Source organism: Apodemus sylvaticus, chromosome 2, assembly GCF_947179515.1.
Source record: "Apodemus sylvaticus chromosome 2, mApoSyl1.1, whole genome shotgun sequence".
Lineage (NCBI taxonomy): Eukaryota > Metazoa > Chordata > Mammalia > Rodentia > Muridae > Apodemus > Apodemus sylvaticus.
Genome location: NC_067473.1, coordinates 15423825 through 15448018, shown reverse-complemented (window position 1 = coordinate 15448018; position 24194 = coordinate 15423825). Strand labels below are relative to the sequence as shown.

The 24194-nt window shown below is 34.3% G+C and overlaps 1 protein-coding gene across 1 annotated transcript in view; it reads left to right on the top strand.

Annotated features, from left to right (window-relative positions):
* The window catches only part of Sema3a (semaphorin 3A), a 204118-nt gene extending 180879 nt beyond the window's left edge, over positions 1-23239 (top strand). The window contains exons 14-18 of the mRNA XM_052173131.1: positions 1008-1049; positions 4173-4330; positions 8322-8389; positions 20968-21110; positions 21717-23239. Coding sequence (XP_052029091.1) covers positions 1008-1049; positions 4173-4330; positions 8322-8389; positions 20968-21110; positions 21717-22172 — 867 coding nt within the window. The 3' untranslated portion in view covers positions 22173-23239. The remainder of the gene's footprint in view (positions 1-1007; positions 1050-4172; positions 4331-8321; positions 8390-20967; positions 21111-21716) is intronic.
* The last annotated feature ends 955 nt before the right edge of the window (positions 23240-24194 follow it).

The window sequence follows — 24194 nt, the reverse complement described above, 5'->3', positions numbered from 1 at the left end:
GTAAATACGCCATTTCTGTGTAGACACTGTAGCATGACATAACTTTCACCCCAGTTGTCTTTGTGATTGATAATTCTTTAAGAAATCATTATTATATTTGATAATTACTATCGCTCATTTAAGCTATAAAGTAGAAAAGTATTACGGAATCTCTCAATTACTCCATTAAGACAATGCACATCCTCCATCATCTGTTTCACCTGTGCGCCAGGCAGATTGTAAGGAAGTTATTAAGAAAATCAAGTGCTCAGCTCTGACATCAGGTTTGAAGTGGAGCACTTCAGCCCCGCCTGTGCATATGGGGTTGGCAGCAGCACAGAGTGGCCCAGCTCAGTGAAATGAACGCAGAGTGGGAAGAATAGGCAAAGGAAGGCAAAGCTGTCAGACCTGTCAGAGAGGCACAAAGAAGATCATGGGGGAAGACTAAAAGGAAGCAATCAAAAAGGATTTTGCGGCATAATGGAACCAGTTGGTGAATTCTGCTTCTGAAGATGAGAGGGAAGATAGAGGAAGGGCTGGGTGGAGAGGGTGGAGCGGTGAAGAGCAGTAATGACATTCAGGGTAGAACGCTCAGTGTCCATCTAAAGGACCGAGGAAAACACGTGTTGCCTGTCTTTGTCTTATATACACATAGAAGGCACAATAGAGTATATCAAAGTTGAAGAAATTGGTAAGGAAGGGGGAAAATGTAGACAATTTACATTGTCATGACTTAGTGTGGACCTACTGAGTTGTCTCTAGGCCCATTCAGTGGGTGACAAACACAACATGTTCAACTGCAGGCAGGACCCCCAAAGATATCTGGATGCTACCAGTTGCCCCTCTTGTGTGCTTCACATATTTAGCACTTTGTTCATTACCCTCTTTCACAGAACTTATTTGCACTTATACTATTTGTTGTAGGCAGTGATATTATTTCTCTGAGAACTTGTAAGTGTGTTAACCAATTAGTCACTAACTTTACACACTTATTTACTTATCAAATACTTCTATTGTTTACTTTTTAGGAACCAACAACTATTTCAGCAATGGAGCTTTCTACTAAACAGGTACTCTCAAAATATGCTATAGTCAGCCCTGTGTTTGGTTAGTTTTGTATTTGAACTTGATATATTATCTTACTATCCAGCATGTTTTATAGATTGCCAGGCATGCAGGTAGTAAAAGACATGAAGTACAAAGAGGTATTGTTTTTATAACAAGCTAAAAGAATAAAAGTTTTATCATCTGTGCCATCTGGATGTGTTTCCATGATAAATGATAACAATGATCTTTAAAGGTAGATTTATAGTACTTCAGTATCTAATGATGCTTTACTCAATAGCTATTTTCATATTTTAACAGTGTCCATACACACATATTAAATGTAGTATTGTTAGGTCATGTTACAATAAAAGATTTAAATTTTATTTAATTTTACATAAGTAGGCAACATACACCATATAGGTTGATCAAATATTACTTTATATGTTTATAAAAGCAAGCAGCTGGTTATTGTGTTTGGAAGATCTTAACAAGTAGCTTTTACCTTCATTAGTATTGTAGCCATGAGAAAAGTGTTGACTTTGGTTAAGCATATAATCAAGCACTGCCAAGTTGTATATTCTACAATTCTTAAACATTCAGAGTTTTAGAGTAGCTCATGATTAGTCTTTTCATTTATAACAAATGAATGTTTCACCTAGACATGGAAGAAAAACCACTAATTTCTAAATACTGAACTGCAGATATGATACAGTTTGACTTCTAAAAATTATAGTTTCTACATCGCTACCTAGTCCTCAATCCATTAAATGAATGGTTATTTTGGAAATAAATTAATATACTGAACTGAGGTCTATTAGTAGCATAGTATAAAGATGAAGGTGAACTAAGCAGTCTCTTACTGCTGCAAAATCTTGTCTATAGAACTGTGAATATAAGAGTCAGCTGGCTAGAGTTATTCCTGACCTGTTTGCCTGTCTTGCCTTTGACAGTGTTCCTCCTCTTGAAAAAAACACTAAATTGTGGTGGCAACAAAATGCAGTGTGTGCCCTTTCTACACACATGTATCAAAATAGATTGATAATCTCTCAGATATTTAAACTTAGAGTCCAGATATCATTGGCCTGATGCTGCCATCTTATACCTCATTAGCATGTATTCACCTGTTCTTCACATCTAAAAATTGTCACATCTTGGCAAGGAAATCCGGGGCTTTCCAGGATGGAAGCTAGGCAGGGATAATCTTTCCTATAATGATTTTAAAGGTATTTACTTATATTTATTCTCTGCTAGACTTCAGAGCCAATCCTTACTGAATTACCTCTAAGTCTAATTTAGTAAAACATCTTGTTTGCAAATGAAATAAGATTTTTAAATATTTTAATATATTGCCTATCAATACAGCATTCAACTAAAAATAAAAAAGTTCACAATAAAAGACTCCTTGACTTACAGTTGCCATTGGTGGAGGCAAGATGGATTTCCTTCAATGGGACACTCTTTCAATCACTCTTAGGAGCATTTTTTAAAGTGATACAGTATTTCAAGAGGAACCAGCAGTGATGAAACTAACCTTCTAGATAATGAAATCACATCCAGCTCATGGTTCATGATGTCATGGGGAGGCTCGTGAAATCTCCTGTGGTGGCGTTAAATTGGGCAGAAAAAGCACATCAGGTTGCTAGATAGTCACTGGATTATGCTCAGTGATGCCTGCAAGCCCCTGTGCTTCATGTGCACAGCAAGATGATTTTTAGGTATCATTAGTAATCCTGAAGAATTATGATAAAATTAAAATGACTCTGAGTTACATTTAATTTAGGTCAATTTATTGGAGTTTAGGTTTTCATGACCGTAAGTCATTTGGATGGCAATACTTTTTCTTGTCTCATTTTCCTGCACGTATCTTTTTTCTCTTAAAGGTATGTGCCTGATGTTGTTACTTTGTTTCAGTAATTCTTTTTCTACTCAAATGTCATATAACTATAAATTTGTATTTATGAGTTTGGCATATGCTTCTTAAACATTATTAGGCAATCTAATTTGAGATCTTTTGTTAGAATGGCCAATTTGGTCAGTAACCTTTTTCAAGCAGTATCACAAAGGCCAGACTAACAGCTACATTGTCATCCAAACATTTTGGAGTGGAGGCAGGAGATTTGAAAACTTAAGACTAGCCTGGTATTACTATCTCAAATATATCCAAAGAAAATCCGATGTCATTGTTGGGTAATCATGTTCCTGTTCACTGTTGCCAACCATGTTACTGGTTATTGCTGCAACACTCTAATTAATCTCATATTTGCTTAATATTTTATATTTTATTTGTCATCTCATTGAAACTGCTGTTATTTGATTTCTAATTTTATTATTTTAAAAAGATGAAACATGTTCTCTTATTAAGGAATCAACAGAATTTCCTAAACTGTTCTGTTTATAGCCTCAACTATAAGTATTTTGCTTAGCTATAAAATATTCCCCTAATAATTTCTTAGTTTTCAATAAATACTTCAGCCTACATTCAACTTTATACAGACATAAACATATGCACATAATATAATATTATATATGTTAATTATATATTATTATATATTCTATAAATGAACATCTTTGAAAATGCAATGTTGACTATGTGCATTTCTATTAGACAATTTATAATGTCAGAGAACATCATATTGTTCACATTAAAGCTGTTCTAATACTCAATTTTCATCTAAATGCTATAAAATTAAAAAATATTTTTGAAGCCTTTTTCTGTTGGCTATTATTATATGTCTCAATATTTATATAACTCAAAATTTTAGTGCAGTCAGGTATGTGAAGGTCAGAAGTCAGATCTTATGCCCATCCTGAATCCCCTGGAATCTGTATCAGAATATCAGGCTTAGCAGAAGATACCTTTATGTGATTAACCATGTTCTGGCATAGTATTTATGTAACTTTTACTTAAGACTTGTTATATCATTAATCAATCCTCTAGTGAAAGAACAGCATGTCTTGTTCTTCCCTGTTGAAATCAGATGCTTAAAGTTTGTTTCTAATTCACTTAAACCTCTGTTATCTGCTAGACCTTGAAAGAAATGATTGAAGACAATTTTGGTCCATATACATAATTTATTGTTAAAGATCCTAAATAAGTTAGGTTTGAAAGCGGGAGTCAGAAGAGTGTTTAATTAACTCATCCACAGCAACAACTGTACATTGGCTCAGCCGCTGGAGTGGCACAGCTTCCTCTACATCGCTGTGACATTTATGGAAAAGCCTGCGCAGAATGCTGCCTTGCTCGGGACCCTTACTGTGCCTGGGATGGGTCATCATGTTCGCGCTATTTTCCTACTGCAAAGAGGTAAGGGGAACAGTAAAGGAGAAATATGTTTCTTGGAAGCCTCATTGATTCGTTTTATAGCACAGCCCTTTATAAATAAGCATACCACCTTTCTGTGCAAATAAGATTTGAGGTGGAATCTGTGGTCCATTGAGGTCTTGATTAGCTAATATTCTTAAATATATCTCCTTATTTAGCTCAAGAAATTTTTAATTGCCCCTGTTATTATTATATCATCTTGGGGTTACAGGACTTTCACTTGAAACATAAAACTACATAATAAAATCTGATATTTGAAAGTGTGTGTGTGGGTATGTGTGTGTGTGAATGTGTGTGTGTTTGCATTTGTATGCACTACTCATGCAATCTAATTGTATAGTTTTTATTTATAATTATTTTAGAGGTAACTTTTAAATAAAAATTAAGTTATAGTTGGAAAGTTATTAACAGGTTCAGGGGAGATGTATTGATGTGTAAAGTGCTTATTGTACAATAAGTCCCTGAGCTCAGCTTTCCAGAACCCTCGGGGAAGCCTGGTGTGGAGTCATTAAGGATAAGGGATACAGAGACAGAGAGATCTTGAGAGCTCACGAAATAGCCTCTCTAGTAAAATTGGTGAGCTCCAGTTTTAGGCAAAGCAGTAGGCTCCAGATTCAGTGAGATAGCCCCTTTCAAAATGATGATGATGACAATGATGATGACGATGATGATAAAGTAGAGGGTAATATAGAAAGACACCCATTTTCAACCTCTGGCCTACAGAAAGTATATACGCATACATGCACCCATATTCATCATATATATATATATATATATATATATATATATATATGTATGTATAAATGTATATGTATACATATATATATGTATATATATTTGACACACACACACACACATATATATATATATAAAATGTAGATTTGCATGAACAAAAACATATTGAGAACAACATATATAGATTAGTCTTAACTGCTGTTTCCTATGCAAACTCAAAGGGAAGGGATCGAGTGGGAGTTTGGGGAGAAGAAATATGATAAAATATATCTTATATAAAATGTTTGAATAAAAATAATAAAACAGAATGGAAATTTCAATTTTCATAGTACATAGAACTAATAGACATATCCCAAAGTTGCAGAAAATTATTTTACTAGTGCTTAATAAAATAAAAAGTTTATAATCCTATTCAGCATCACTATCATCATATTCTCTCCTGTTTGCTGATGGCTGCCATTCTTTATTGATATATGCGGTTTGAAGAAGAGGTGGTGAAGGATGAAAGGAATATAGAGAATCTTGTTAAAGTTCCATCAAGCTTACCACCATGTGCACTGAATTTTTCAAACATTGATTAGGTCGCCACTATCCCTAACCCACTGCACTTCTGGAGCAATATGACTTTGTTTTAGCACAGCCAGTCTTTCTAAAGCAGCACTACCATATCTGTCAGCCTTTTCTAGTAGTAAAGCATGTACTGTAGCATTTGTAATATTGCAAATATTATAGGAAATCATCTACTAACTGATACTAGCATCTACTTAATTATTTGCATTGATGTTTTAGATACAATTGTTTGAATATTAAATCATCTAAACTTGGGGCTGGAGAAACGGTTCTGTGGATAAGCACACTCACTGATCTTTTAGAGCACCCAGTTCAGTTCCCAGATTCTCACAGATGGCTCACAGCCATGTATAACTCCAGCATCAGAGCATCTAACTCCGTCGTCTGGTCTCAAGGTGTATGCAGAAATGCACAGAGATATCATATTCACAAACATATCTATAGAAAAAAAGAAAGAAAGAAAGAAAGAAAGAAGGAAAGAAAGAAAGAAAGAAGGAGAGAAGGAAGGAAAGAAGGAAGGAAAGAAGGAAAGAATCTTTTGAAATAATCATCTAAAGCTTAACTTATATTAGCATGTAATTTGAACACAGAATTGCAGTAATACTAAATGTAAAACTCCTACTATAGACTATACACATAAAACAGTTTTCTTACTCTTTCAAAATTCCATATTTAGCTGTTATACTTAGTAATTTCATAATTTGTTCGGATTTTACATTAGAAAAAAAACTTAATTTGAAGATAATATATTAAAGAAACTATGACTAGTTTAATACATTGAAATATTCTATCAATGCAGTGATAGTTCTAAATTATTTAAGCTTAAATTTTTATCCTTCTTAAAAGTGTTTGGCTTTAGTTACTCAAACATACACATGGAAATTTTATCTGAACTGAAAAAAAAGAATCTTCCATTTGTAAGAAATAATAATGAAGAACATTGCATGATTTCGTGATGAGAGGTTAGAATTTTAATCAAAGGAGAAAAGAGATGAACATGACTCTAATTTGAACTGGTATTTATATATTTAAAGTGGTTCTCACACACCCATAAATTAAGACCCAAAGAATTTCCATAAATTCTCTTGTTTTCCCTGTGAAATGTGGATTTTACTTAACCTAATTTCATATGTCTCAGACTTGCTATGTCTTTGGCGAGGATGCATGGAGGCCTTGTAATTTATATGTTCTTGTGGTGGCATTTTTTTTTTTGAAGTTTAAGTGACTGAGAAAGTCTTTCCCCAATGCTTTGGGGTTCATGTTTCACAGTTCTCTTGTTGGCTCAATTTTCAAATGTACACATCTGCTTGATAGTCTCACTACTTCTACAAATAGAAATCTATAAATACTTTAGACTTCTAAATTTATGAATTCAGTAATGAATTCCATATTCATACTTCTCAATGGCCATTAAACAATGGTAACTAATTTTGTAGCAAGATAATACCTTTAGGATTTATTAAAAAGATAAAATAAAAAAGAAATCAGTCAAGATGCCCATATTTTTGTGGTCCATAGCTATTCTCCATATCTCTGATCTCCCAGCGTACACATCTATTTTGCACCTAATAGCAGGGCCCATCTCCTCCTCCAAGTGTGTCTAACTACATGGGACCCCCACATACAGTTTGAAGAGCAGGGAAAGGATGCTAACTGTGGTTTCATGCATATATTCTGCTTTTTTGTAAAAGAGAAGGTCATCTTGGTTTTCCTACTCTCCTAGCCAAAGGAGACTTCACTCTTAAGTTCAAAATTTGTAGTTGTTTTCCTCCTTTTCTCCAAGGTTTAAATAAACTGATATGCAACCATTACCATATAATAGGGCTGTCATGGCTGTGTACACCTTGAAACCCCAGCAAGCTGGCCTTAACTGTAGAATAAGATTGAATCTAAAACAAGGAAAGAAGGAACCAAAAACTGGAGGCATAGCTCAGTGGTATAGCATTTACTTGTAGGTAATTCACTCTGAAGTTCATTCGCTTTGAGGTACATTCACTAGCACCACAACATGTCAAGAAAATCCAATAAATATGCTTTTCTATAAAATAGTGATATAATAAATTAAAAAACAACAAGAAAAGAGAGAATTCTTAGATTAATACATCAAAGTTAGACAATAGTATATTTTAAAATGATTACACTTAGGTACCCCTGTATGTAATCTCAGTGTGTTGGCATTAGACTCATACATCCTTGGTAGAATTGTGGGAGGAATGAGGAAATGTATATACAACGAGGAAAGTCATCACTCATGTAAATTCTTTTTTTTATTTTCTATATTCTTTGTTTTTCAAGCTGACAACCACATTGATGATAATCAGAACAATAGTTAAGTTTATTGAAGAAATTGGTTGTTGTTTCAAAATGTTATACCTTATTTTCCTCTAAAATGAAGTCCAGAGCTTCTCACTGTTTGATTTTTATTGACTGTTTCCTGGCAGAAAACAAGTCAGAATGTCTACTCATGATGGATGAAGTTCCCTTGGTTGCAGTGTCTGGAATTCAGTATTTTTGTTTCCTAGTTTGGTCACCATTCAGTTCCCTTATCCAGCCTCATAGACTGCAGATGCATGTCTTCCTCCCTTGCCTAGGAGATTCAGTGCAAATTTGATTCTTCATTCACATCAGAGATTTAGAATAATGTCTCTTAAATGCATTTTTTTTTTAGGCGCACAAGACGACAAGATATAAGGAATGGAGACCCACTGACTCACTGCTCGGACTTGCAGCATCACGGTAAGCCACTCTTTCCACCTCTAGTGCTAAAGTCATTGATGTGCACACATTGTTCTAAGACTAGTTAGGGGGAAATATGGCCTGGAACAAAGAAGATGCTAACAAACTCACAAAACAGGAATATATATATATATATATATATATATATATATATATATATTCCTATTTATATATCACAGGTACATATATCACAGGTACATATATCACAGGTATATATATCACAGGTATACTACATTCAGGATTTTTAAATCTTTACAAGATATAGAACTTAAACTTCTGACACAATCAAAAGAAGCTGGGTCTATTAACATACTCATCTATATTAGCAACATGAAGAGATAAGCAACAGAAATTTTCATTAAAATATATCAAATAGATTAATAATATATAGTGTTAAAATGGACCAAGGAAGTTATATATCTATATATATATTGCTAATGTTGGTAACTCTTTCTGAGTGTTTGAATCAAACAAATAATGAAGCCACATCCTTACATTAAAATACTAGCCATATATATTTTTTTTTGAAGTGAGCAATTTGGAACCATATCTTGAACCATGATATTGAAATATTTTAAATGTCAGAGCTGTTTATTTACGCTGAAACATCATACAACCCCCATTTAATATACATAAATTGCTGTGTAAGCTTGTTCTCCCTATTGCCATTTATGAGATAAACGATGAAACTGTGCTTCCCTCTGCTGGGGAAACTTCTCAATGGCAATGGCACCAATGAACAGTTGAAAAAATTAATAGTTAACATGCAAAGCATGACCGTTGTAACTGAACACAATTATTCTGTTTTCTCTTCAACTGCCGCTTATGGTGATCACAAAACACTCTTTGTATTTTTTTAATTAATTTTGATTTGATTTATTAGGTGTGTACAATATTCTTATATTATGAATGGTAAAGCACACAAAGCACTTGAATATGCATTGCATAATCTGTTACCTTCTTGAAAGGCAGGTCCCTCTGTGTGTAATCTCAATGTGTTGGCATCAGACTCATAAATCCTTGGTAGAACTGTGGGAGCAATGGGATGTTGGAACAAATGCGTTAAAATCAGTCACTTATAACGTTCTTCTCCAATGGCTGCTTTCCTGTGGGTTACTCTCCTGACTTTGAAAAAGAAAATGACCATTGAACAGGGGCAGAGGCTTTGCTCTGTGTCTCTAAGGAAAATGCCTGTACTGCTATACTCACCCCATTTTACAAGTAACACAGTCTACTATTCCAAACTACTCTATTTACTCATTTTTTATAAACTTATTTCAAGTGAAAATATTGTAATATGATTCCATCAGTTCATAAATAAGGGGCTATTCATTATTAATTCATTAGACTGAAGAATTTATGGACTAGATTCTCAGAGCTAAAAACAAAGATTCAAGCAAAAGCAGGAGAAAAACTTTAGAATTGTTTCTAACGAGACTACAATCTATATTTCTGTGTGTGCTTTATTACATTGCTATAATTGATATAACATTTCGAATATAAGAAAGAACCAGTAAACACAATATCCTTTTAAAAATATCTTTTTAAAGAAATATCATTATGAACGCTAAAGAATGTCTCATTAAAGTGACTCTAGTTTTATCTTCAGCACTTATGTAAACACCAAGAATCAAGCAGTGTCCTTATGATCTCAACAATTGTATTACAGACAGAGACAGGCATCTTCCTGAAGCTCATTGGTTAGATAGATATCCTAACTGCTAGTCTGAAGTCCCACTGAGGGATCCTGCTTCCAAAACTAAAAAAAAAAAAAAAGACTATTTCTAAGAAGAAACAACATTGGTTTCTCTGGCCCCCATGTTCATATATGTGTACCACACTACTACATAAGTATATCCACAAACCCACAATACCCACACCTACCAGCATACACATACAGAGAGAAATATCAATATAAACTATCATTCAACTAACAATAATTGATTATAAACATATCACAAAACTGTTCTAAGAATCATTAGCAGTTATACATGCATCATATTGGTGATGCTTTTATTTGTTTAACAATCTAGTACCTTTGTAGGAAAGCTCTTATTCTCTTTTAAAATAACATCTACCATGGATAGAAATGTCTCATATGCAAATGGGAAAACTGACCAAGGACTTTTTAAAAATGAGACCGTGCTCAAATAAATATTGTTGATCATTTAATGGTTTTACTTGAGATGATGTTGCTTATTTTAAATATATGTTTTGGTAGCATTATATAGGTTCAAGCCTATGAAAATAAGCTACTCAAAATTATCAAGCTATAAACAATAAAGTGTTTGTAAATGAGTTTTTCTCCAGATAACTCAATTAGAATACATATGTAAGATGAAATAGCATTGTGATAGTTTACTGTTACAAGAACTATTTTTAGTTTTCTTTTTGATTAGTAAGCACTTGTATTTTATATTTAAGATAGATGGGAGGAAGGGTCCAAACAGCCCACAAAATTCCACTGCAATAAAACACTTCTATCTCAAAGGTCCCTGTGCCTGTTGGCTGCTTTTGTTGCTAATTGAACAAACATAAAGCATACTCAGCACGGGTTACAGTAAAGTTCAACTGTGTGGAAAGTAAGTTAGGAATCCCCATTTGGCCAGGCTCAGTCCTACCATTAGGGATCCGTGAATTATCTCAGAATAGTAGATGTCAATATTTGAACGTAAATGGGCTCCAATCCAGAGCCCAACCCTGTTTAAATCATGTATGTTGTCTTGCTAATGTCACTTCTCACATTCAATAAAATATATGTGCTCATATGGAAACAAGTAAAGATATGTGATGTTGTTTAACAGAAAGTGCCTAAGCAACATGAAGCCAAATTATACACTTCAATATGATCACTTCCAGCTGTAATGGTAAACATATTCTGTCACACTCTATATTTTACATATCCTGAGATTTTATTAAAGTGACTATATATAAAATAACTTGAAGTTAAGGTGGAAGAAATTGCACATCAGATGAAACCTTCAACACACCCTCAATGAATTTCCCCATTGTACAACATAGCACCAGGTTTAACTATTCTAGGAGAAAGAAAAATACAGTTCACTTTTCTTGATCTCAAACACTTTTCTCTATCACCATAGCCATTCACCCCAAACCTAGTAGCATCCCTAATAGCACATGAGTTCTGGGAAATCTTTCTTTCCAATTTCCAATCACATACCAGGCAGGACGCTAGCATAGAATTCAGGTCATTTGCAATCCATTCCTTACCCTCAAAAGAGACTATGCGCTTGAAATTGGAGCTTTTCTAACTTCACATTTAAGAAAATGACTAGCTACATAAATTATGTCTTCACTGTTGCTGGTTTTTGTCCCTCCTTACAAACCAAAATGAGCCGTAACAGAATTTATGATTTATATGTCCAGAAAGCAAAAGGCTAATTTTTTATAATCATACCATCATCTTATATTTCTGGATCATGGAGATACTTTATGCCCTATCTTCTAATTTAGTGATATCATTCAATCTCACTTTCTAATAGTTTTCTTGGCTGTTCTGCACATATGCAGTTCCCTTAATGTCTCACAATAAAAAATCCACGGAAGCCAATCTTCTAAATTATCTCCACACCAAGCCCATCTGAATTTATGTCTTGATTGGCATCAAAATCATACCCAAATTTCATAAACTCTCTTTGGCAGTACTGTCTTCCTGGTCAAGAGAGACATAAATTTAGTATTTTGTTGGTGACTTTATGGTCTGCACTTTACCATCTTTCAAATATGAATATGAGCATTAAACCCAAAGAGGAGCCCTGAGATTTGATCTAGGAACTGATGTCATCTTTTTAAGCCTCCAAGTTCCATAAATTATGAAATACCACTTGTGAGGAAAATACTGAAGATTAAATTTACTACTGCATCGTGGACTGCTAAGAAATAAAATGGCCCAAGAATGTTAATTGAGTGCCAGATTCTAGATAAAGTCTCACAGATGCAATACTAGTGAGAAATAATCTTCTGTACAGATGAAGAAAACAACAAAAAAGTATTATATCAATCATAATCATAATTGGAAGAAACAACAGAAAACCCCCTCTTTGAAAAATTTTGCAATATTTTCATTACAAAAATCTTCATGTCACCCAAAATAACCTACTTGAGCACTTAAATTTAATTATTATGAAGAGGGATTCTAGGATGTATGCATTTTCCCTTTTGTTTTGAAAGTGATAAGAATCAAATATCATTATAATACAAGATGGTATTTTCATAATTGTTATTGGAGATTTTTGCCTCTGCAAATAATTGTTTCCTATCTCCCATCAAATCGCTTGAGGAAAGAAAATGAAATATTAAATACTATGTTTCCTGTCCTGTTTTTTTAGCAATGCTTCCTATGGCAATCTTGCTCTGTCATACAGGTTATTGTGCTTTCTTTCATAATGCATTCCCTATAAAATCCTAAAAATAAAATGTACCCAATGTTACATATAGACTCATAATATTACAGCAGACATACATGCATATTGGTAGCCCTGTGCAAGCTTTTGTGTTTCATCATGCCCTGAACTAAGAAGCACTATAGTTTTATCATACACTACCAAACAAATATAGCTGTGGCAAGTATAACTATTTCAATCTCATGTAATATTTCATAACACATTGATTTTATCCTTCTTCAAAATATTTTTCTATAAATAAGATACACTAGTATATTAGTGGCTATAAAGATGCTTTGTCCAATATAATCATTCCTTCCAAAAGATACAGCTAAAATTTCCTATCCTATCAGTCTGCTTGTCCCTCTCACTGTCTATACACTGACAAGCACATTATAAGGACCAATCAAACCAAATAAGTATATCACTACAAGAAATATTGAACACTGTCTAAGTTTTAGAATTCAACATTCCATATCCCAGTTGATGAGGTCTTTCCAGCACAAAAACACATCTTGATTTGGAGCCTAAAATATAGTAAATAATTTAGATTGGCTTTATCAAGTAGATATTTATACGCTTATATTTTCTGTAAGATGTCATTGATCTTTTTGTACTTGTTACATCCACTGTTCTTCATTTATTTTTGGTCACATTTCCAGTAGATGGGTTAAATAGAAACACATGTGCTTTCATGCACAAGTCGCATGAGACTGCCCACTAACATTTACAGAGACTAGTGGCTGTCACCATCAGCACGAACATTGAAAAAACACGTCACAGGCATTCTATTAATAAACAGGTATGATTCTTTTCACGTGCTATAATTTATATATTAGAGTTTTAACTGCCCCCAAATATAGACAGTTGATAAATTGCTCATTAGCCATCTAAATATGCAGATATAAAATATATAGAAAGACTATGGTTACTATGAGTTTTTCTTCATTTTAATTTTTAATTTTATATTATCCGATGAAATATATCCCCTCATCTGTGATATGCCTTGTAATTGAATGATGCTATACTTTTTTCATATCCTTGAAATTCTTTTGCTGATAACATGTATTTCTGGACAGTCATCTCAATACCAGTAAGAAAGCCTTAATGATTATTTGTGCCAAAGAACACATTACTATTGTTTTCTGTTTCACCAGATTTGTGGGCTATGTTCACTTTTTTTTGCTTTACCATTTCCAGGGAAAATAAATGAAAAATAATCACAAAGGCAATGTGGTAAAACTACTAGAATTGATTTGTCTGAATCCAGCCTAGTTACTGTATTTCCTAAGGAGCTGAAAGGGCTAGTTAAATTACTCTGCATCTGTCTGCGACTCTTTTGACTTGCATTTGATTTTTATATATATTGCTTAGAAAACTCAATTTTTATTAAGGGTCAAAAACATCAAAATCTAATACCAGAAATCAAAGGAATGACTGTGGGGCTCTCAGCCTCAACCATCTGTCTCCTATCTGACATTACATTTTCCAAGATTGTTACGTTGTTCACATTTCAATCTTGAGGGATGCTTATGGGGTTAAAATGAAGAATGAAATAAATGGGAAGCTGAAATGTGATTCCTTCTGTTTCTGTACTATTGGAAGAGAATCAAATGCTAAATAAGGCCTTAAGCAACATGATATTTCTGGCCAAATGATGGATATCATGACTTTCTGTTGTTACAAAAGGAAGCAATTTATTTAACTCCGTTCTTTCCTCCCATTCTTTCTGCTTTATTAGTCTCATTTCATTTCCATAAATTATCCCACTAAAGGAGGAAATGATTAATTGAAGATTGCTTCCTCAAAAACATTATTTCTTGTCATTAGCAGCTGCAACATATTGAAACATCATGTTATCCAAACACACTGGTGCTTTTTAAATAATTTTAATATTTAGATGCTTTCAATTATTTTGCTCTTAACGATTCAGTTTGCTGAGCCCAGTAGGACTTATTATCCAGTTTAATAGCAACATACTTACTGTCTATGGTGGTTTACATGACAGAGGTGTAGTGTAAAATACATTTTAAAATGTTTTTCAGTTATATTTTTTCTTTCTGGTTGTGTACATGTTCCATGAGCCATTGCTATCGTAGGCATCCATGAAGAAGGTAAAACTATTCATATAATGTCTTAATACCTTTATCAGCTTTTATTTCATAGTACACTATTTTGATATGGAACATAGTTGATTTTACTTGTCTGCTTGTACTACATCTTGAATGCTATATTTCAGAGTTATTAACATTTAAATATTCCATCTAAACAGCAGTTTAATGAAATAATCTATCACAGTATGACCATAATTTCTTTTCCCTTTTACACTGATTACGGTTATAGTCTGTACCTGTGAGTATCAAAATCACTTGAGAGTTCAGCTTTTAAACTCAGTGTCTTTATTTATGTTTGTCCCTCAGCAAGTATCTGGTAAGATTCCATGACTGCCTTTATGGTAAAATTATGGTAGACAAAGAAAGTAAGAAAGATGGCCAATTTAACAACTGCAAATAATCCTATTTTTGCTGCAAAGAGTAGAACAGTTCTAGAATGCATTGAAGCTAAGATATTTTCTTTAATTCCTTTGTTTTCTCAGAAGTAGGAGTGCTATTAAAGGCAACTCACCATTGTCTCAGTACCAACTCTTAGCACAGGATTTTACTTTTGGACAATTTAAACTATTGCAAGTCATTACATTTGTACCATTGATAATCACGTTTAAATGTTCTGCATGCAGACACTCTACTAAATATCTTCTGTTATGCTTTTGTACTATAATTATCAGATATTTTTTCTTTGTCTCTATTATGTGTCTCTCTTAAAACCAATCAAAAAAAGTATAAGTAGAAGAGAGACAACTGCCATGTTCTCTGTAATTTGAAACAAGTCATCTAAAGTGTTCCTTCCCTCAACCCCAAAAGAGGCAGAAAAGTGACTTATTTGTGGTGGTATAAATATTTTAAAACTGTATGTGTAATGCTAAACACATTGAAAGCAATTGGAGTACATGAAGAACTTTGAATACCCTTTCTTAGTGATAGCTCTTCTGTTTTGAAATTAAAATAAAATTGATTAAAAAACAGCATGATATAATTTTAATTCTATTCATTGACAATTGAAAAGTTTACTTTTGAAGGAGTTATTTGTTATATGTGTCTATATGTTTGCATGATTTAGCACATGCATACACACAGAAACCAGAAGAAGAAACTCTGCTGGCCATCTTATCATGGTGCTAGATTTGAACTCTGGATCCTAGTGATTACATAGCAAGCTTTTGTGATTTCTGAGTCCTCTCTCCAGCCCCTAAGCGTTAATTATGGTAGATAATAAAAATAATGATAATAAGAACATTATCAATTTTATAGTGGTTTGGTTTATTTTATTAATTTGATGTTGTGACAAATTTAAGTTGTAAAATTGTTGCCTTCTTCCTTTATAAACTGTTTATATATAAAATTCTATAAGTAAATTAAGCCCAGTTGTATTAGATGACAACTAGTTCTGTGATTGTAAAAACCATGGCATTTTCTTAACAAACAATGGAGATATAATTAAATATTTTTCTTAGTTAACCTAGAAATTATAGCAGGTGTTAGAGTATATGCCTATAATCCCAGCATTTGGAGGGGTCTGTGCATTTATTACCAGCCTTGAACTATATAACAGATGAGGCTTGTGGGTGACCCCAAAGCAACTGCATTACTGCATTATGCATTAAGGACAATTTTATCTCATAGAAGTTGCATCATATCTTGCTATACCACTCCTGGGCATATACCCAGAGGATTCCCCAGCATGTAGTAAAGATACATGCTCCACTATGTTCATAGCAGCCCTATTTATAATAGCTAGAAGCTGGAAAGAACCCAGGTATCCCTCAATAGAAGAATGGATGCAAAAAATGTGGTATATATACACAATGGAGTACTATTCAGCCATTAGAAACAATGAATTTACGAAATTCTTAGGCAAATGAATGGAGCTGGAGAACATCATACTAAGTGAGGTAACCCAGTCTTAAAAGATCAATCATGATATGCACTCACTAATAAGTGGATATTAGCCTGGAAAACTGGAATACCCAAAACATAATCCACACATCACATGAGGTATAAAAAGAACGGAGGAGTGGCCCCTGGTTCTGGAAAGACTCAGTGTAGCAGTATAGGGCAAAACCAGAACAGAGAAGTGGGAAGGGATGGGTGGGAGAACAGGGGGAGGGAAGGGGGCTTATGTGACTTTCGGGGAGTGGGAGACCAGAAAAGGGGAAATCATTTGAAATGTAAATAGAAAATATATTGAATAAACTTAAAGAACAAAAGCCACCATGTAGTAAGAACACATTTACTGAGATTTCATGGGTATATTATACATTGGCTTGATGGTGTTCCCTAAGATCGTGGAGAGGGAATTAGAATCAGAGTCCATTTTTACTAGGTAGTTGCTAGCAAAGATTCTCAATAATTCCTAAAAGAGGAAATAACATTTCCCAAAGGCAGCCATGTAAAAAATACTGCACCACAGCATGTGCAACACTCAGACTGTTGCGACACAAAGACATTAAACAGCACCCCTGAGTATTGCTATCGGCCATGTCAGCATCTGCACAACTCTGATAGAATAAATTGCTATTAATATATTGTAAGTATTAGTATATTGTAAGGCTGCAGCTTTCAGGCAAGTTGCTGCTTAATCCAGAGTGAGATTTCAGATTATACTCATCCCAAATTGGCAGTACATTATATCTTCCAGAAAATGAATAGTAAAGCATTCGGTAAAGCAGAGTTACTAAAATGGAGTAACTATGGCCTCAGTGTGTTCCATGAAAGTACAGTATGCTACTGTTACAAATGACTAGTACGTTTGAAAATGGATAATAATCAAATACCCAGTATGGTGAGAAGACATCAATAGAAATAATATTTCTCCTTTTTAATACATTTTGGGGAGATCAAAGATAGATGGGAATGATGAGGGCAAAAGTGAGAGAGTGAAGCAAATCATTCTATTTTCATATTTCCTATGCTGTCCAACATTTTTGCGAGTAGTTTGGGAAGCAAAGTCAAGACAGACAAGGAATGTTTTATTGCCTCGTAATCATCATGTTGAAAGTGTTAACACAGTAAGCTATAAGATATACATTAAAATAAATATAAATACAGCAATGTTGTTGCATCTGCGTGTTGAAGTATAGCCACCTACATGAAAGTTCTGGTCCTAAGTTTGAAGCTGGCAAGGGTACACAAGTCTGACTACAGAGAGTTTAATAGAAACAACTAAACCCAATAGAAATTTAGTCTTCATATTTCTGGCTGATGCAGCAAAATCAATCTAACAGCACAAAATCGGAGAATATGTAACCAAATAAATACAGTAGGACATCTGTGTGCTGTTTGTGATTTGTGGCTGTTAGAACAGGAAATTTGGTTTCATCAGTTACTAACTATAGGGGTTTCTCTTTCTTTTCGTTTGGAGTACAGGGAGAAATAAAGGGCCAACTCAATAGACAAAGAGTCTTTAAGGCATTTTTAAGAGTAGTTATCAATGCAAACTAGTTAAAGGCACCAAGCCTATGAATCAAAGTAACCATATGCTGTTACTACTTGGGCACTAAGAACCACACTATTCTTCTTAAAAAGAATTATAACATAGCATATAAATTCTCTTCTAAATCATTCATTGTTTTTCATTAGACTTAACTATAAAGGAGAATAAGATGAATTATTTTATAATCACAAGGAAATATCTGTTATAAGGTGATTTTTTTATTGCTACTTGAAAAGTTTTGTTCCTACTAGAAAAGACAATCTGAATTATTTTTCCAGCACTATCAGGAATATTTGGTTTAATTGCCAAGGAGACAAGACAAATTATGATTTTTTCCTTTTTTTTAATTCGGTATATTTTTTATTTACATTTCAAATTATGATTTTAAAAAATATATTGATTCGTTGAGAATTTTATAAGTTATGTTTTGATCATATTAGACTTTTTTATTTTGTCTGCATGAACATTTTGTTTGCATGCAAACAGGTGTATTGTGTATGTGTAGCATCCATAGCCACTAGAAGACAGCCACAGATCTCCCAGACCAGACAGTTGTTAGCTGTAATGTGGGTGCACAACCTGGGGTTCTCTGCAAGAATAACAAGGGCTTTTAACTGTGGAGCCATCTCTCCAGTCTACAGATACCCTCTTATAGCAAAGAACTCTTCTATTATTCAAGTCACATTGTACTTACCTATGTGTCAGCAAAAAACATATATCTTAGAGCTCTGTTGAAGAGTCCTTTGTTATTATACATACCAGCATGAGAGTATGAAGACCATGAAGTCGTCTTACCTATGCATCTTCAGAAAGACATATCTTAAGATTCTACTAATGACTCCTTCATCATTATAGATACCAGCGTGAGGGTATTTGGCCTAGAGCACATGGCTATAAACAAAAATTTAGTAGGATTTTCTGTCATCATTGTGTCACATATATTGTAATTCAAGAAACTAAGGCAGAATGAATAGTATGTTCCCAAGTGTTCAAGGATTTCTTTATCAAGCAAGTTTATACTGTTGAGCAATTAACAGAAAATATATTTAATATAAACACTATTGACTTCCATGGCAAGCCACACTCATTAGTAATGGTAGATTGTACAAGCTCTGATGAACATAGCAATTCAATGCTCCTCTTACCAGGGCTCAGATATTTTATAACATAGCACAGAGACAGGTAGAGTGGGAAAGGCTTGTCCCAATCATTATAGAACTTAATGTCTGCATATACATATGCATGTGAATGCAAATGTGTGTGTGTATGTGTGTGTGTACACATGAGATAAACAATATGACACAGAATCAATTGTTACTGTTTATGCCTTCATGGTTTTCAGGGTATTAATATTTAACAAGAAGGGGCAGATATGTCTCAGTATCAGAAGAGTTTTAGTGCCCAATTAGGACAATTGACAACCAGGCAATGTGGCTGATGCATTTAGAGTGTCAATGCACTCTAAGTCTTTGCAGTACAGTGAGAGTTGTCAGTGGGAAGCATAGCTACACAAGAGACTGGAATAGAAACAGTTTTCAAAAGCTTTAAACCTAGCATAAGCAAATCCTATTGCCTATGACAGACAAAAGTACTAAGTTGATTAAGACAAGAGTAAAGCTGTCAAAGTGAAGCCAGGGAGGAGGGAAAACATTTTTAAAATTAAGATCCTAGCTGAATTTGAAGGCGAAAGCAGAAAATTCTCATCTGTCTACACTGTCAGCTCTCTGTGCATGTGAAAATATATTTATTATTTTCTAAATTAATTTAATGAGTTCCAGATTGTTCAGGATGTCATAATGGAAACAGGATTACACAAGATAACAGAGAGTTTTGTTCTCTCACTAAGTTTTACCTACCCTCTCTGTGTCATACTTTTGATCTGAGCTGTGTTTCAGTTACCACATTGAAGGAGGTTACATAAAGGGTAAAATAATAGAAACTTAATCAGGAAACAGATTTTTGTATTGCTGCGTTTTATTATGTGCTCCTGCCATGGTCCACAGCCTAACTCTGGAAAATAACAAAGGGTATGTCATTTTAAAATAAGAACAATTGAAACCATATTGCATTTTAATTGTATGAGTTTCTCCTGAGCCATCTCAAACATTTCACACCAGTTGGATTTCAGGATAAACTTCTGAATTATGTGGGATTTATTTGTGGAGGGTATAAACATCCTAAACTCTACCTTCTGTAAAATGATAGATAAATAGTGGTAGGTAAATTTAATTTTACAGTTGGAAACAAATACAAAGAAGTACTCTAACCTCTCAAAAATTGCTCCTTTCTGCAAAAGTCCAGTTTGCTAGAAAAGTAGGTTACAAAAAGGAGACTCCATGCATCACAGTACAAAGACTCAAGATTATAGTGAACATGAGTATATCAGTTCATTTTATGTAACTTGCTTGAAGATGAAACTGCATATACAGCCCAAGCTAAAATGATTACTCTATTGAGGGCAAGTGTTTGTGGTCTGAAATCCTAGACATAATTTTATCTTTACTCAATCTGAAAAAAATGACTTTGAAGTAAGACAACTTATCATCTGAATTTCCAAATTAATACAATGGAAAAATGGAAGTTACTAACTAATGTTTTCTCATTTAACTTTTTATCGTTGGGTAGATAATCATCATGGGCACAGCCTTGAAGAGAGAATCATCTATGGAGTAGAAAACAGTAGTACATTCTTGGAATGCAGTCCGAAGTCACAGAGAGCCTTGGTATATTGGCAATTTCAGAGGCGAAATGAAGATCGAAAAGAGGAGGTAGAGGATTTCAGTTGACTGAATTGTTTCTATCTGGTACACATATTGTCACCACATTATCATTGACTTGGAGGAAGGAAAAGTACTGGTTACTCCAATACACAGCTGAACCAAATGGCAGCTCCTTAGACAAGTACTCAGTATGGGCTGGGTATATAGCTATGTATGAGAAACAATAACTAAATAATATCAATTCACTAAACCTAAAATATTTTGTTCCTTTTTCTCAAATGCTGACATTTTGTTCTTTACAAATCATATCACAAATTCATTGTGATGTATTGCTTTCTAGTTTTATGGTCATCTAGTTCCCTTGTCATTCTGTAATATTGAATTTGTGTCATATTTACACACTTGCTTTCAAATTCAAGTGTACCGTCATTCTTCCCTCCAGTTATGCTGAATATTTTTAATGGTTATAAGTTATTCTATAAAAACCACAATATTGTAGAAATTTTCACGTGCCCATAAAACAATTGGCAGACACTACAGATCTTTTCCAAATTCTGAAACCTACTCCAACCGATATCTAAGTTCTTCTAACCAGAATGGCAGATCTTGTATTTCTATTAAACCTTCATGTCTTCCTTTGCCTTTTCCTGATAGATCAGAGTTGGTGATCATATCATCAGGACAGAACAAGGGCTCCTGCTTCGTAGCCTGCAGAAGAAGGATTCAGGCAATTACCTGTGTCATGCCGTGGAGCACGGATTCATGCAAACTCTTCTTAAGGTGACCCTGGAAGTCATCGACACGGAACATTTGGAGGAACTTCTTCATAAAGATGATGATGGAGATGGTCCTAAGACCAAAGAAATGTCAAGCAGCATGACACCCAGCCAGAAGGTCTGGTACAGAGACTTCATGCACCTCATCAACCACCCCAACCTGAACACAATGGATGAGTTCTGTGAACAAGTATGGAAAAGGGACCGAAAGCAACGCCGACAAAGGCCGGGGCACTCTCAAGGGAATAGCAACAAGTGGAAGCACGTGCAGGAGAGCAAGAAGGGTAGAAACAGGAGGACCCACGAGTTTGAGAGGGCACCCAGAAGTGTCTGAGCTACGCCACCTCCCAAAACCTCAAACAAGTACAAACTTGCTTAGATAATAACTGGAAAAAATGCAATACACATGAACATTTCATGGCATTATGTGGATGTTTACAATGGTGGGAAGTTCAACCGGGTTCCACCAATTTAAGTCCGTGAGGAACTTGGCCAGCAGGCTTCCTTCAGAATACCAATGCCTGACAGAGAACACAGGTGAGCGTAGATGTTCAAGTTCGCCGACTTAGTGTTTCCTCTGAGAGTTCATTTTGCTTTCTTCTTTGCCTGAGAAATAAAAAAATGTCATTTGCCATACTGCCATCAAAAGGAGAAAAACTGCATCAGCAAAGCCATTTTATTGAAGCGAGAGTTGAAAATAAACTGCATGGATTTAGTAAGCAGATGAATATTCCAAAACGTGATTGGATTCGAGGATGTTTTGTCTACCAGCACTCGTGTTTGTATGTACTGGAGGAGTAAAATAAGGAGAGTGAAACTGAGTGGAATAGTCTGTGGAGATATAAAAACATACACCATCCATCATCCGGAAGAGTAATGGAGTACACTGATCTACTACTGATGTCTTCTTTCAGCTTTGATCTAAAGATGTATTTTATTAAAGCTATAATTTAAATGTACCATGGCAAATATGCAGTAAAGATTAGCTGTTTTCTAAGCTAGAGTAGGTTTTGTCTTGCAGTTACCATGCTATATTGTTTGTTTAAGAATTCTAACTGTGTGCTGCTTTTTCACGTTGTGTTTTCAGTTCTGTAAGAGGCAGTATATCACTTTAGATCCATACTCACTATTAACTATTACTTACTGACACCAAGAATTATGTTCTTCCCCTTTGAAGAAACCAAACAGATGGAAGGTTATCACCCTGACTTGTAAAGGTATTATTAAAGTTAACTCTCACATACGTAATGTTTTAGCCAACCAAAAATTAAGACAGCACAAAAAAGAAGAAAAGAATCATTAGAGGCATCCTGAAGGATCAAGTGCAAAACTAAAAGAGCCATGTGTCTCATGAAAAGAACATTGTCTTAACAGAGTGTTAATAAATTAAGTCTTTTGGTCTTGGTTTGAATATTTGCATGATGCGTGAGGCATAGAACCCTCTCATGATTCCACATCCCACCAAAGATTCTATTTTCAGTCATTTAATGATTTCTAAAACAGAGAGAGAGAGAGAAAGAGAGAGAGAGAGAGAGAGAGAGAGAGAGAGCTATCAGTGACATGCATAACACATTCTGACAACAAAATGACACATTTCTCAACCATTTCTTTGTGAATCAGCTAAATTTTTATCTACCCTGTATGATACACTTATTTGTATGAACAACTTATAAGTGCTTTTATCTCAATGAGAGTGAATTTATAAACTATTATCAGATCATACACTTGAATTAGAAATTGCAAAATCCTTTGTTTTATGAATAAAGTATAAGATAACACAAAATATTTCAGAATGCATACCATTTGTTGGTTGGAGATGATTTCCTAAGAATCACTGAGTTCAAAATGCTTAATAATTTCTACATTATAGAATAGTACATTGGTGCTACATGCCTCACTTCAGGAATTCCTCCTCAATCCTTCAGCTGGTGCAAAAAAATGCCTTCTTGCTAATTAATGAAGTGGAGTGGATATTTTAACTCTAGTTGTCTCCGAATTCTAATTAGCTCAGCATTAGCTTCTCACCTCAACAATACTACATTGTTATTCCCTCCATCTCCACTGAAATATTTCACAGATGGAAGCTCGTGTTTCAGTTTTAATGATTATTTGAATAAACAATTTGTTGACATGTCTTTCAAATAAAAGCCTAAAATCCACCTACATCTGATCTTAGGCTCCTTGGCTAACATGGTATTGCTTTTGGAAATACATCCTCAAAGGCAAGCTGAGTCGATGAATTATTTGAGACCACACTCTGAACAGACAATAATGTCAGGAATACTAAGTGAGAGGAAGAGTATGCTCCAAGCCATGCTCTCACTTAAGAGGGTCTTAACTGTCCAAACATCTGATG